General features: G+C 37.6%; 2 protein-coding genes across 8 annotated transcripts; one reads left to right on the plus strand and one right to left on the minus strand.

The window, feature by feature from the left end:
* Positions 1–822: 822 nt before the first annotated feature.
* On the minus strand, positions 823–8,523 carry LOC121763013. 4 transcript variants are annotated; one of them, XM_042159056.1, is made up of 2 exons: positions 7,800–8,523; positions 823–2,345 (listed from the first exon to the last, which is right to left on the minus strand). In XM_042159056.1, the coding sequence occupies exon 2, from the start codon at positions 2,261–2,263 to the stop codon at positions 1,100–1,102; it is 1,164 nt and encodes a 387-aa protein (XP_042014990.1). In that variant the 5' UTR covers positions 2,264–2,345; positions 7,800–8,523; the 3' UTR covers positions 823–1,099. The 4 variants fall into 4 exon arrangements, 1 of the variants encoding a protein (XP_042014990.1); XR_006042327.1 differs by lacking the exon at positions 823–2,345 and adding an exon at positions 5,573–6,116 and having other exon boundaries at positions 7,800–7,927; XR_006042326.1 differs by lacking the exon at positions 823–2,345 and adding an exon at positions 7,130–7,505.
* On the plus strand, positions 7,425–15,085 carry LOC121762999. Of its 4 annotated transcripts, none has more exons than XM_042159041.1 (3): positions 7,429–7,561; positions 8,543–8,615; positions 10,514–15,085. In XM_042159041.1, the coding sequence occupies exon 3, from the start codon at positions 12,410–12,412 to the stop codon at positions 14,306–14,308; it is 1,899 nt and encodes a 632-aa protein (XP_042014975.1). In that variant the 5' UTR covers positions 7,429–7,561; positions 8,543–8,615; positions 10,514–12,409; the 3' UTR covers positions 14,309–15,085. The 4 variants fall into 4 exon arrangements, with proteins under 4 accessions (XP_042014974.1, XP_042014975.1, XP_042014976.1 ...); XM_042159042.1 differs by having other exon boundaries at positions 7,516–7,561; positions 8,523–8,615; XM_042159040.1 differs by lacking the exon at positions 8,543–8,615 and having other exon boundaries at positions 7,425–7,561.
* The last annotated feature ends 528 nt before the right edge of the window (positions 15,086–15,613 follow it).

The raw sequence follows: 15,613 nt of genomic DNA on the forward strand, positions 1-15,613 counted from the left end.
TGCTAAAGAATGTAGAGTTTTAGGATCCAACTACTACAATCTAGTGATGATTAATCTCACAAAACCTTTACCTTTATGTCTCTCTAGGATTATTAGGAAAGTCGCGATTTTAGAATAAGCCCTCTCTCGAGTGCACCTATCCAGTAGATTAGACTCTAACTATCAAAGTCTCCTTCCAATAGATTAGATTCTAGCTCCTTAAGTTCCTAAGACTCAAGCCCTCACAAAGGGTCTCCTCTCTCGAGTGCAAATAAACTCCTGTGTTGTACTCGTTCCTTTTACCACATAAAACTAGCTATCTCTCGATTAATCTAGTTAAACGGATATAGTTCTATAGTTCTATAGTAAAACTAGCTATCTCTCTCGAGTGCAAATAAACTCCTGTGTTGTACTCGTTCCTTTTACCACATAAAACTAGCTATCTCTCGATTAATCTAGTTAAACGGATATAGTTCTATAGTTGGCTAGACAAAAGAATAATAAAAGCACAAGAACAAACAAAACAATCACAAGAGCTAGGAAAAGGCTCGATTCAATCATAATAGTCTTCACCAAAAAAAACTACTCCCTCCGTCCCACGTTACTTGCGGTGTTTCTTTTCGGCACGAGATTTAAGAAAGTTGTATTTAGTGAGTTAAATAAAGTAGAGGAGAGAATAAAGTAAGAGGAAGAAGAGAGAGTAAAGTAAAAGAAAGTATAAAGTAAGTGAGATTAGATGTTTTGTTTTTAGCCATGAATTTCTGGATTCCACTGTTCAATAATGCTGAAACTTGTATAACGCAAAATTTTGCTATGCGCGAAAATAGAAATGTATACAAGAAATTTAAGAAAACAACTTTTACATGTAAAGACATAGAAATGAAGTAAATACAAGATACATGATGAGAGTGTGTAAAAAATAGTTGGATACTGTGTATTTATTATCCAGTGCATTTCAAAAGATACTTTCACTGTTAACTTTTACTTTTAATCTAACCTTTTCCGATTTCCTAAACCAAAGGCTTTCCGTTCGTACCCTTTCTCAAAAATAGAAAAAGAGTTCGCAATCACCAGACTTTGAACTACTGAAAAAACAAAAGCGCTTCGAATCTCCCAAAAACTAGGTCAATAATGACGACGACGACAAGTTGACCGCCTCCGCCAGTTTCCCCAACCTCCGCAGCACCTCCGGCGCCACCTTCTTCTTCTCCTCTTGCCGGAAATCAATCCCCAACGCCTCCGCCACCTCTTCCGAGCTCCAACCCGCTTTCCGGAGCGTATCCGAATACCGATCCACTTTTAACAGCAACGCGTCAAGCACTGATTGGCTGTCGAGCATCACCATCTCCCCGTCCACGAAGAAGCCAGATGCCGACACGTGGACAATCTCCGCAACGTCCGATTCCGCCCACCCGCTCCTCCTCAGAACCGACCCGACTTGCTCCACGTACTCACCCACCCAATCCGGCATCTCCCATCTCGGCAGCATTATTTCCGAAGAAGACGACGACGACGAATTCGAATCCCTCCGCCGCCGGTCCACGGCGGCCTCGCTCCAGAACTCCACCCACCGCGGCACCGGACCGCCAGCGTCGAGGCTCCTCCGCGACGAATCGATAAAAGAGGACGAGAGCAAGGACGCCGCCGATCTCTCGCTGATCGATCGCTGGATTTTGGGGGAGGCGCTCTGCCGCTCGAAGAAATCGGCCAAATCGAAGCCGCAGCAGAAAATCCGATTCTCGTCGACGTAGAAGATAGGGTTTCCGGCGAGGCAGGGATTGCAAGGGATATAGCAATGGTCGAAAACGGGTATCAAAAGCGGGGCTCTCTTGAGAGCGTTTCTCCCGAACTTCATCGCCTTTTCCGGGTCGGCCGGGCGCGGGCCCCAGGCATTCGACCACAGCGCATTGCGGGCTATGTGGAACGATACGGATGCGATGGGGAGATGAATCGCGGCGCGGAGGTGGAGCCGAGCCGATCGCCAGTCGGGGAAGCCGGCGCCGGATGGAAAGCCGGACGCGAGGACGGCTTTCAAATCCGGCGGGAAGGCGAAGCCGAATTCGGCTTCGGCTTGGGCTAACTCGGATTCCGTTAGCCCGGGCTGGATTTGTACCCCCGAGTTTCGCAATTGGGATATTACTTTGTCGGCGAGGGAAGTGAAGGAGAGGAGACTGCTGCACGGCGCGGAGGGAGCGGCGGCAGCGGCTGCGCGGGCTGAGAGGCGGCGGAGCCCGGCCACGTGGGACGGGTTCAGGCTCGTCATCCTCCGATCCACGTCGACCATTCTTCTCTAATTGTTCTTGTAATTCTTCTCTCTTCAGAATCAACCGAGTTTTGATGTGAATTGTTTGGATTGTCTGGTTAAGCTGTGGAGGAATTGAGTGAGGATAAAGAAAGGTGAGAATTTATAGAAAGTAGACCCACCACATCTCAGATTTAAATGTAATTTCTCCCAAATGAAAACACAATGCAACCTTATTCTATTGTTTTTTTTGAATATTTTTAAAGAAAGAGATGGGCTGTTCTCTTTGCTTTTTTCCATGTACTTAATTACAAAGGTCAGAAGAATTAATGGCGGTGGCAGATAGATAAATATTGTTGATTTAGTTTTCAATTTGAAGATGGGTTCAACGGTAATAAACAGGTAAAAAGGTTTTTTCCTACCCGGCCAGAGCTAGATGCCAATAATTTGGCCACCCATAATTAATTTTCACGGGATTATTGAAACTCTATTGTGTTTAGGTACTTCCCAAATTATAGTATAGAATTGCATTTACCTAATTCCCAATTATATATAGAATTGCATTCAGCTAATTCCCAATTATATAAACTAATCTTATGTGAATATTATCCACTCAATTTATGAGTTTTTGGCAAGCGAACGGACGAACAATATCATGTGACAAAACATTTGGAAGCTATTTTATTCATTTAGTTGATTATGTTTTTATACATCGACGCATTACGTTGATACATTCATAACGTAGCATGATTAAATTTTTTTGCTATGAAACAATTGAGAAAAATGTCAAGATATAATTGACTATTTTTTAAAGTTGTGGGATAGACCAGAATTAGACCAAACTTTATGATTTTTTTTGCTATTTTTCTTTATAAAAATGTTATTGAAATATTCAATTTCACTAAAATTATAAAACTCAAAATTCAATTTATTATTCTATTTATTTATTTAAAATTAGAAAAAGAGCAAATTAAACTTTATTTTTAAATATAAATTTATGCTATTTTCAGGATTTTCTCTTGAAAAAGATGGAAATCAGAGCAATGTCTCCTTTCCTATGAGGGAAGAAATAGATAAAGAAATGCTAAGAATATGATAATAATTGAGGTAATTTCAGTAAATTATGTGTATATTTTATACATTGCGAAACAGATACATACGCATAATTTGTCTTCAACTGTTCTAAATATATGTACGAAAAAAGATTGCTACTATCATGTAACCTTTTCTAATGCAAACATATACTGTACTATTACTGTTCAATCCTATAACTTATAAAATTCTGTTTGTAATTTAAAGCGTAATCAAGAATAAAAACATGTTGATTGAAAATTTATTGACTTTTGACTCTAATTTTGGAAAGAAAACAATTCGTTGGTTCAAGTTTGACTTAAATTCAAATCTAATTATATGTTATTCGAATGATGTTCAATTGTCAATAGATCGCCTTAGACTTGTTTTATAAATTGTACAAAAAGCGATGATTTTGTAGTCTTTTTAGTTTTTAGCTACAGTGAACATTAGGAATAGTATTAGGATTGATATATTGTTTGTTAGCAGCAGTAATTATGTACACACATTTCCTACATTTCGTGGCAGTATAATATTATACTACGTACATAAATTCAGTTTGAGATCATATTCTAAGTTATTTTTCGTTCCTTCACATATTTCTCAATTTTATTGAGTTGGAGATTATGCAGATGTGGTTATATATATATATATATAGTTGTGATCATATGATAACCCCTAAATATCGTAATAACCCTATAACCAAATCTAAACCACACATATTTTCTAATCTTATGGTTGAGATTCAAACTTAGATTTACTTCATAAAAAAAAGGCGCGGGGTAAATATGTCATTTCCCTCATTTAAATTTCTGAATTTTGCTCAATTCTTTCTCTCTTTCTCAGTTCGATTCTTTCCTATTCTCCGCGATTTGGTTTCAGATTTCCATAATCTCCAGATTTCCTTCCGATTATTTCAATAGACTCCAGATTTCCTTCCGATTATTTTAATAGACTCCAGATTTCCTTCCGATTTGGTTCATTATTCCATAATCTCCAGATTTTCATTGATTATCTGTTCAATAGCTGTCAGAATTTGCTTCGATGGAGAACGTAGCAAATAACGAAGGTAACGATCATTATCTACTATTTAGCTTATTGATTGTGTTCATATTTTAATTTATTGATTGTTTTGATTCATGTATTGAATTTGATTTTTGATGAATATTAGTTGTCGATTGGTTTATGTTTCTAATGTACTGAAATTCTTATTTAATTAAATTATGTATTGCCGTTGTGTTAAGATGATAGTTTTGGCTTATAAATTTTAGGTTTGCAGCATAAAATGATAGTTTTGCCGGATACAATGATATTCTGAGTTGATAAAATGATACTTTTTCTGATGATAGTTTTGCCGGATACAATGATATTCTGAGTTGATAGTTTTGCAACCTGTGCTGTTAACAAAATGTTACTTTCAGCACATAAAATGATATTTTTGTTTATAAAATGATACGTTTGTCATAAAATGACACTTTTACCTGATAAAATGATAATCTAAGCGGATAAAATGACAGTAACCTTATAAAAATGATAGTTTAGCTGAAGAAATGACATATAAGCTGATAAAATGATACTTTAACGTGACAAAATGACATAAAACTGATAAAATGATAGTTTGCCGGATAGAATGATACTCTGAGTTAATAAAATGATACTTTTTGCTTATAAATGTTAGGTATACTGCATAAAATGATAGTTTTACCGGATAGAATGATACTTTCAGCAGATAGAATGATAGGTATTTTTGGTGTATAAAATGACATTTTTGTTTAATAAAATGATACTTTTACCTGATAAAATGATAATTTAAGCAGATAAAATGACAGTAACCTTATAAAAACGATAGTTTTTTCGGGATAGAATGATACTCTGAGTTAATAAAATGATACGTTTTGCTTATAAATGTTAGGTTTACTGCATAAAATGATAGTTTTGCCGGATAGAATGATACTTTCAGCAGATAAAATGATAGGTATTTTTGGTGTATAAAATGACATTTTTGTTTAATAAAATGATACTTTTACCTGATAAAATGATAATTTAAGCGGATAAAATGACAGTAACCTTATAAAAATGATACTTTGAGTTGATAAAATGATACTTTTACTGCTTTGTAGGTTTGTATATTATGTATTGTGCCGATTATGTGTTAAGATGATACTTTTGGCTTATAAATTTTAGGTTTGCAACATAAAATGATAGTTTGGCCGGATACAATGACATTCTGAGTTTATAAAATGATACTTTTTCTGATTATAGTTTTTCCTAATAAAATGATACTCTGAGTTGATAAAATGATACTTTTACTGATTTGTAGGTTAGTACATTTCTGTTTGTGATGATGCTTTGAAGCCAATGATTGGTATGAAATTCAATACATTAGTACAAGCATCTGGTTTCTATGAACACTATGCCCGTTCAGTTGGTTTTGGCATTCGTAAACTGGGCAACAAATCAGTTCATGGTATTATTAAGTGGCAGTATTTGGCTTGCAGCAGACAAGGCTCTAAGAGTTTTATACCTGGTCATACATCCAAATCAACTGAAGTGTCTGTTAAGAAGCGTAGGTGTCGGTCGTTTAGGTGTGAATGTCTTGCTAAGCTTAACTTGAGATATTTTTCAGATGGTATTAGCAGCGGGTATGAGTTTTATCAGTTTGTTGAGTATCATAATCACTTAATGGTTGCGGATGAGCATAGTCATTTTATGACGGCCAATCGCAGTCTGGATCCTATCCATCGAAGTTTTATGGAGGATTGTGGCAGGAGTAATATTGGTCCCACTCAAACATTCAAACTTTTGAAGGAGATAATGAGTGGACCTGAAAATGTTGGATGTGATATTATTGATATTAGAAATGTTTATCGTGATATTATGTCCAATATTGATGGTTCAGATGCTCAAATGATTTTTGATTATATGCGTTCTCAAAATGAATTATCTGATGCCTTCTATTATGAAATTTAGATAGGATCTCATGGAAAGTTACTAAACTCTTCTGGGCTGATGCTATTTCAAAGCGAAATTATCATATGTTTGGAGATGTAATTTCATTTGATTCAACATACAACACTAACAGGTATATTACTTTTGTTGCTAATAGACCTAAAATGATACTTTTTGCTGATACAATGATACTTTTTGCTAATACAATGATATTTTTTTGCTGATACAATTATATTTCAGTGGATGCAATGATACTTTTTGTTGATAAAATGATAGTTATAGCTGATAACTGATACTCCCTCCATTCCATAGTAGTGGGGGCATTTCTTTTCGGCACGGAGATTAAGAAAGTAGAGAGATGAAGAGAGAATAAAGTAAGAGAGAGTAAAGTAAGTGAGAAGAAATGTGTTAACTTTTACTAAAAAGGGAAATGACTCCACTACAATGGAATGTACCAAAATGGCAAAATGACTCCACTACTATGGAACGGAGGGAGTACTTTTCTGTACGCATGAAAATATAACTTATTTTTATGTTATGTTTTGAAGGTATTGCATGATTTTTGCTCCATTCACTGAAAAAGATAACCATTCCAGAGCAGTTACATTTGGAGCTGGATTGTTATCAAGTGAAGGTAGAGACTCATATTGTAACACCCCGACTTTTTCTACCCTTTTATTGTGTTCTTGAAAGGACTGTCGTTTGTGCACTTAAAAAATTTTCGACCTTGTTTCTTTTGTCGAGAGAAGAATTTTACATTTTGGGCTTAAACCATTATCCTTTCCTAACCCAATTTTCTTTATTACTTAAAGAGGAAACTTTATTTTAAGCCCAAATCATCTTTTTATTTCTCTTCATGAGCCCACTTTAAATCTGCAGCCCAATCACTATTGAATGCCACTTTTCACTTGTCAACTATTCTGTTCCACAAAATCCGGAAGATCTCATGAAATCGGTTTATACCTATACATATCTCTCCCTGACTCCACATTTTATCAGATCAATCGATTCCAGAAAAAAAATCAGAGAGCTAGAAATTAGAGAAAGAGATGGCAGACGCTGTGTTTTGAGAGAGATTGGATGGAGGGAGAAGAGATGACGACGGAGTGGTCCACGGGCTCGGCGACGGCGGATAACAGCCGGTGAATACGGAACCGAAGGCTGTCCGGTTCGGCAACAGCTGCCGCGACTCACGGCGGCGCTGCGATGCGAGAGAACTGAGAGAGAAGCCACTGCAGTTTCTTCCTTCCAACGAGTTTGAAATCTGAGAGGATCGTGATTTCAATTTCCATGTTTGTTGACAAATTCTTTTATGCGAAGGTATAATTCCCCAAATTCTGAACTCTCTAAATTCTGATTTCACAGCATACCATTCAATGATTCACACGTTTGGAAATCCTCGTGATAACACATAATCACTCAAAGCTTTCGTCTTGATTCTGTTAGAATTAAATCTTAGCCCTTGAACAGTTTAAATCCTCAATTCTCTTAGATTAAACAGTTGATTGAATAAAAGTTTGAATTAAAGCTTAGAATTAAGAGGGGAAGAGAGATTTACCTAACGGAGGCGCCGTCGACGGTAGCAGCAGCGAACGAGAGAGAGGGGTGGGAAGTAACTAGATTATCAATTTTGTGAAGAAAAGTTAGAGACGAGAATTTCAGCCTGCTTGGGGGAATTGTTTTGTTGTGAATTGGTAGGAGTTTGGTGTTTTATATGGTGGATTTTATGTAAGGGAGATTCAAAGAAAAGGATGAACTAGAGAGAGAGGTTATATTAAATTGAAGAAGACGAATCTGGGAGTAGTTCACTCTTAGTATTTTCTTTTTCTTTTTTTTTTCATTATGCAAATGGGTGATTTGGAAATATAATAATAGGTGGGTATACATTGCTGTGAAGGGAGTATAAACGTGTGGTGGCAGGCAATATTTTGGCTACTGCCTCTTTTTTTTTCTTTAGTTTAAGTGTTAGGATATTTTTTAATGCTTTTGTTGGGCCATGATTTGGTATGGGCTATGGACTAATTGGAATTCAATTAAGAAAAGGGATTAGGAGCATGCGTGTTTTACTTTGTGAATAGAAGTACTACTTTTAGTCCGATTTGTTTTTGAGTTGTACGGCCGGAGTTAATCGAAATACCTAAGTTTTAATGGGGAAATACGAGGAGCCAACGGAGGAACTTTAGGCGGCCGCCGAATAAACGAAAACCAAGGAATGAGATAAACGATTTTAATTAGGGTGCATGCATCTTATTTATTTACTTGATTTAATGTGTTGATTTAGGTGTTATTTAAATGTTAAAGGCGATTCCTTGCAAGCGAGATGTGATATCAAGGGAAGGAAAATAATTTCGAATTAAGGCCTTAAGCAAACGAGGTGGGCTTTCTTTTTAAATATGGGCAATGCCCTAAGTATATTTTTATGTGAAAATGATATGAATATTTGTCATGCCGTGTTTTGTTTTATTCTATGGAACCTATCTGATGTGGCTTTTGCCATCAATGGATAATCGAATTCGGGTCTGTCTAGGGAGTGAGTCCCTATTCAGGCTAGTGTACACCTATGGAGATCGTGAGCCGTCTTTTGGGTCGGCCGGTCTAGCGACTTGGAATGTGGCCACATTCCTTGTCATCAATGGATCAGATATGGTAGACATCTATGGGAAAATGACTGCAGTCACGAGTTTTACGATGGAAATGATTTTAGTGTCTTGGGCGATTTCTAAAGTTAAAACCCCAAGGTCACTCAATGGTGGCATGATAAATACTTTTTATAAAATGTTTTCGGCATGAGTCCACTGAGTGCATCAAGTACTCAGCCCTGCTTTTCTTTTAAAAATTGCAGGTTGAGCGTGACGGGTGCGGTGGGTGTTGAGCAAGACCGTTGAAGAAATTAAGTGTTTAGAATGTGTCATGTCTTCACACGTGGCATATTCCTTCTCTCGAAATGCTTCCGCTAAGTAGTTGTCTTTCTTTTGAGTTCTCGTATCATTGAGGTAATATTCATTTTTGAGTTGTTGAATGTTGATTGTTGAGATACTCTGATTTTATTCGAGCTATTCCCATTTGTTTCGAGCTATGGTCGAGTTGCGTTGTTTTCCTATTTCTTTCCCGCTTCTTTAATCCTTCCCTAGTCGCGATCAACCATGTTTTCTATCCTTAGAAAATGCGGGCGTGACAAAGTGGTATCAGAGCCAGGTTTTTCTTTCCGCTCTGGACCCGAGAGTCTTTTTCAGTCTTAGTCTAGACTTGTTTCGCTAGACTAAAATAATAGTGATAATAATAATAATGATAATAATAATTATGCATTGAAGGCTCAACATCCCGCTTCGCCACGCTCAATCAAGAAAGAGGTAATTTAATTTATGAAAAAAATTTATGAGAAAGTTTTCAGGAAAGGAGAAGAGAAACTATGGTTAGGAAAAACAAAGTATGTTTTACAATGGGATATATGAGCTATGGTTATGAAAACAAAGTTTGTTTTACAATGAGATAGAAGAGCTATGGTTATGAAAACAAAGTATGTTTTACAATGGGATAGAGGAGCTATGGTATATATATGTGGGTGTATGTTTTGCGAGAAGATGAAAATCTATGGTGATACAAAGATGTATGTTATGCAATGGGGTGATTTATCTTTTATGAAAAAAATGATCAATGGAAATACTGTGTTTATGAATTATTCGAAATTTTTTGAGTTTCGAGAAAAATAGTTTTAACTTTTTCGTTTGGAAAATTGAGCTATGGAAGTATGATGATATTTATGTTATGAGGTGCAAAGTATGATGCGTTATTCTATGGAGTGTTTTATACGATGGATGAAAGTTTATGCGAAAGTATATTTTAGTTTTGAGTCAAAACTTTTACTTTAAAAGTGAGATGTGGAAATTTTAGGAAAGTGTGAAAGAGTTTGAAGAAAGCTTTTGTGTCAAAATTTTATGAATGCAAATGTGAGGTGCGAAAGTGTTTAGCTATGAGATGTGAAAATGTGGTGTGTTTATCTTGTGGTATGAATGCCGTTAATTGTGGTAGATGTTGAGATGAGAGATGATGAAGTATGTGGCGAACATAGAGTGCTTATGTTGTAGGCTAGATTAAATACGCGCACACCGTAGTTTTAAGTTGAAATAATCTATCACTTTCCCTAGTGACACAAACGAACGAGAATCTGAAAGTTTGGGGTGAACCTGATAGGCTAGTTTTCGTCACACGAATTTGATCAGTTTTCATGCTATATTGTTGAAAATTTGCATATAAAGATGCATGTTTTGCCAGGAAATGAATGGAGTGGTCCGACGAGCATGCTAATGGAATGGATTCTGGATTACATGCAAAAGTAGAGGCAAATTGGATGCAAATTCAGTATTATGAGAAGGAAGGAATCCACAAGACACAAACTGCCCAGTTTGATGGATTGGCCAGTGTCCGAGCCATGTTGACAGCTCTTCAAAGTCGCTTTTCAAAGCTAAGTTGACGAGTCTTTGTGCTATCAGCGCCCACAAGCAACACTTTTGAAGGCAAAAGAAGCCAACTACCATCATGGGGAGTGGATAAGACTTCCACATCAGATTTGTTGAAAGATATGAACAAAAAACAACAAATCTTATCTTTTGGACAACTTTTCAACCACTTTTGAACCACCCCACTCTTTAGCTAGCTTAGTTAGTTTTATTTTCTCTCTCTAAGCTTAGTTTTCTCTCATCCTTGAAGCAAATTTTGAACCATAGGCAGCCATTGCCACTTTTGCTCACCATGGGGTGAAGCTTGTAGTTGTGTAGTGTTTTAATGCTTTGAATGATCTAGTTCCTTGTTGTACTCATTTTCCAAAATCTTAACTCTCTAGTTAAGGTTGTTGGGCTGATATTAAAGAGCTTTTGGTGTATTTAATTCTCTTAGTGTTTAGCATTTATGTTTGGTTGTTGATGTTCTTGCTTGTTTAGTTCAAAAACCTTATTTTCAAGTTTGCTATTTTAGGTTTGTGTTAAGCCACTTTCTTGAGGTGTATTTCCTTGTTTATTTAAGTTATCTAAACATGTTAGGAGTCATTTTAGGAGTTGTTCATGGTTGAAAAACGTTCCAAAAAAAAGAGAAGTAAAAGTATGTGCAAGTAGTCGGTTGTTGTGTGATTTGTGTCGTCTAGTCGCGTTTCTTTTTGCATGCCTTTGTATGATCTTGTTGATTTCATTCTTCTAGCTTTTCTTCACCATGTTTAAGTGTTCTTGAAGCTTATTTCATCTTGTTTAAGTGTTAAAGTTTTCAGCTTTTCATTTGGTGTTTTCAAGGCATATTTAGGTAGCTAACTTGTTGATTTGGTGTTTCTCTTGCATAGTTAAGTGTTTAGCAGCCTTCTACTTAGTTCCTTTTGCTTCTTTTACTTAGTAATTTTCGTGAAAAAAGCAGGTTTCTTTCCTCTTGTTCATTTTATTCCCGAAAATGTTATTTCACAAAGTTCTCGCCACTGTTTTGATCTTGCTGCTAGCTTGCCCAGTTTATTAGCTTGCCCAGTTTATGTTCCAGTTTTTATGCTTTCTTTTAAATGCATTTTATTCGCACTCTTAGTTCCCACATTAGTTTAAGTGTTATTTATATTTCGTAGTTCAGTCCCCACCCCTAATTTAAAGCGTGGCGGCATCGCCAAACTCTTAAGTGTTGAAATACATAACGGATACGACCATTCCTCGTGGGATCGACATCCGACTTACCACATACTAATTAATAGTATTTTGGGAAGTGGGAACGTATAAGTATTGTTGAATAGGAAGGGACACGCGCCTGCGACACGCGTGTAAAATTCCGTCCTCTCAAATGGCGCCGTTGCCGGGGAACGGTGTTGTTGTCTTGTTATGTTTTTCTATACTTGTTGTATATAGTTTTTGAATTGTTTTTTTGTTGTTGTTTTTCTTTTTTCTCTTTATTTTATTTTTAGTTTATGAGCAGGTCCTCTTTTCCAAGGCTGCTGTTCGATATTGAAATTGAGAAAACGGTGAAGAGGTTGCACAAGGATGCACGTTTGACAAAACAAGCTGAAACTAGGCTTTTTGGCCTGGGCAGTCCATGTACTTGCCCAGTTCACCAGACAGTCCAGTTTGAAGAGTCATAAGGTAGGAGTGAACTGACGAGGAAACCCATTCAAGAAGCAATGACGAGAGTGGTGCACCATTAAAGGGCAGCATGGATCATTTCATAGATCCTTACGAATATGGATGGGGTGATTACTCCTATTTTGAATGGACCCATCCGAACCAACAATATCAAGGCCCACCACCACAAGGACACCACCAAGCTTTCCAAGGGTCAGACGAAAATCATGTTTATTGGCCTCCCGATCAAGAAGAATTCCCTCCGTGTTTCCAGCCACAAGAATTCAGCCAATATCAATCAAATCATCCACCAATGCCGCACAAGTGCTTAGAAGAAATGATGGAGGATCTAATCACATCCCAACAACTCATGCAAAACAATTTGCAAGCCAATTACAATGTGGTGCATGAGATGCATGACGAACAATATGAGCAAATGATTAGTCTTGATCATCTTGCACGCCAAATGACACAATTGGTGACTTGCATCAATGATATGCGTGGGAATGGTGGAGGAATTCCGGCTCAAGTGCAACTACCAAGAGAGGAGAACCTTAATCAGATTACCCTTAGGTCCGGGCAAGAGTTGAAAGCATCATTCAACAATAACTCAAACAACGGACCGAGGGAATCATTGGAACAGGGTCCCAGACTGCCTAGTGCAACACACTGCCCATGTCAGGTGATTGCTTGGTTTGAAGATGAAGAGGATAGCGATGAGGAGATTGAAGAGAAAATCATCATTCAATCCGATGGGCCTATACCCATACCTTTGAGACCAGAAGAGGCTATCACAAAGTGGTGCAACAAAATGGAGCATGCAAAATCTGCCAGTAACCTGCCCAATCCAGACGAACTGCCCAGTCAGTGCAACCTGCCCAGTCTTAGGGCAGAAGAGGAATTGGTGTCGTCGGAAGTTCGGCCTCCAAAATTGGAATTGAAGACGCTGCCTACTAACCTTAAGCATGTCTGCTTTGGGGAAAATGACACTCTCCCCATTAGCATTAATAGTGATATGGAAAATGGCCAAGGTGAAAAGTTGATCAAAGAGTTAAAAGGTCCCGACTTTCTTGATGTCGAGTTTTTGCAAGATATGTATCCATTGCCCTTCATTGAAGAACAAGTTGAGCTCGAAGGACTTAGTAAATGCAAGTTGTTCAATACTCAAAGGCTTGGTGATGAGGAGATAGAGGCTGAAATAATGACTTGGTGCAAAAAGAGGGATCACACAAACCCACCTGAGAGATGTAAACTCTCTGATCCTAAGGAACTGCCCAGTCAGAATGAACTGCCCAGTCCAAGAGTGGAGAAAGAGTTGCTATCATTGGAGATTCATCCACCTAAATTGGAGCCGATTGCGTTTCCTTCCAAACTCAAATCTTTGGAAAAAAATGACACCATATCCATGATCATCAAGAGTATATTACACAAGAGTCAAGAAAAAGAGCCAATCAAGGTTTTGAAGTGGCATAAGGAGGTGACCGGTTGGACTTCGGCCGACGACATCATATGTATAAGCCCCGATGTTTGTGTGTTTTACATGAGTTCAGAGAAGGGTTCCAAACTCTACAGGGATCCTAAAAGGAAGTTGAATGCGTCTACTTGGAAGGATTGGAAAGCAAGATTTGATGATGTTTTTTTGGAAGAACACATGTATCCTGCCCAGTTTGTTGAACAGGGCAGTCTGGATGCCAACGTGGATAAAGTAGCTGAATCTGAAGGAGCCGCCAACCCAGCACATGAGGCTGGGATCGAAACCCAAGGAGGCAGTTGCACCAGCTCCGCCACCATCTGCCGCAACAGCCCGTACCCCCCGCAAATGGCGGGGGAGGTGATTTCTATCCAACCCTCTCTTTTATTTGTTGTGTATATATGTTGTATGTGTGATGTATGTGTTTACTTAAAGTTTTTTGGTGTTGTGGCCTTGTCGACCTTGTTTTGCATGTTTTGTGGCCTTGCCGGCCTTTGTAATTGTATTTCGTGTTGTTAGTAACCTCTCTCTAAACACTTGGTCTACTAGCTCTCGAGCAAGCAATGCCCAAGTGTGAGGAGGCGAGATTCTTGTGTGTTGTTCTTGGTTTTCTATGTTTTAAGTGATGTGTTTCCTTTTTCAACATTTTAACCAAACTTGCTTGAGGGCAAGCAAGGTCTAAGTGTGAGGAGGGGGTTTGTTTTATTGTTTGGTCGTGTTGGTGTTGTGTCGTTTTTGTAATGAGTTGTGTTTTATCTTTTTTCCAAGCCTCGATGAATGATTTGGTAATGATTCCCCTATTGAATCGTAGCAAAAAAAAAACATGAGTTGCTTTGTTTTGAAAAATCTATTCAAGAACTTGTGGTTTTGATTGAATGAAGTTGAGTGTGATGGAAATGTGAAGCACTACCACTTGCATAAAAACCCACAAATGGTAAGGTTCAAAGCCTCAAAGTAGAACACTTTCTACATGTTTTCGAGCGAGGAATGACATTGCATTGCATGATAGTTGATACCGCTTGGTCACTATGGCATAGATAGAGGGCACTAGGAAAAGCCAAATTGAGCCTTATTCTTTGTGATTACATCAACCAAAAAGAGTTACCCCTAGTTGCCACTTTGAAACTTTGAGCCTAAATTTCTTTTCAAGTTCGAAAATGGTTTCCCTCTTGTGCAAAATAAATGTGCTTAGTTGCTCCTACATAATCACCACCTTTTGGGAAAGAGATATCAATTGTGAATGTAAAAAAAACAAATCTACCTCCACTCACCAAAAAAAGAAAAAAAAAGTCGCTATCATGAAAAGAAAAAGAGGAAGAAAGAAAGAAAAAGAAAAAACAGAAAAAAGAAGGGAAAAATGGGAAGGAAGCTAAACAAAGAGAAAATGGCAAGGAAAGAGTGGGAAGGTAGATCGAAGAAGAAAAAGAAAAAAAAAAGATGAAAAAGAAGAAGAAGAAAATGAAGTGCATCTCTACTGTTGGTTTGATTGTGGGTGATTATGTTTGGAGTTTCTAAGTATCCCTTTGGAGAATAAGCACAAGTTTTTTTTTGTACTACACTCACTAGCTTAAGACCCCTAGGATCTAACCGACAATATTTAAATGGTCCCAAGCCCCATTACATCCCGTGCAAGACCCTCTTGAGCTACATGTGATAAAGTGATATCTCCTTGATTGCATTTTCATCATTATTCTTGAGAGAATTGTCCTTACAATTAGAGAGGGCCAGGGAGTGAATCTTTTGCTTGTTGATATGTGCTTAACTATCTTGATGAGACCGACGATTGGAACCACATTGTTCGATGAAGAAAATTATGTTTTAAAA

Source organism: Salvia splendens, chromosome 13 (genome assembly GCF_004379255.2).
Source record: "Salvia splendens isolate huo1 chromosome 13, SspV2, whole genome shotgun sequence".
NCBI classification, from domain to species: domain Eukaryota; kingdom Viridiplantae; phylum Streptophyta; class Magnoliopsida; order Lamiales; family Lamiaceae; genus Salvia; species Salvia splendens.

Bases quoted from the DNA above. Each gene is read 5' to 3' on its own strand.
- LOC121763013 (XM_042159056.1), bottom strand. From the start codon at position 2,263: ATGGTCGACGTGGATCGGAGGATGACGAGCCTGAACCCGTCCCACGTG.
- LOC121762999 (XM_042159040.1), top strand. From the start codon at position 12,410: ATGGATCATTTCATAGATCCTTACGAATATGGATGGGGTGATTACTCC.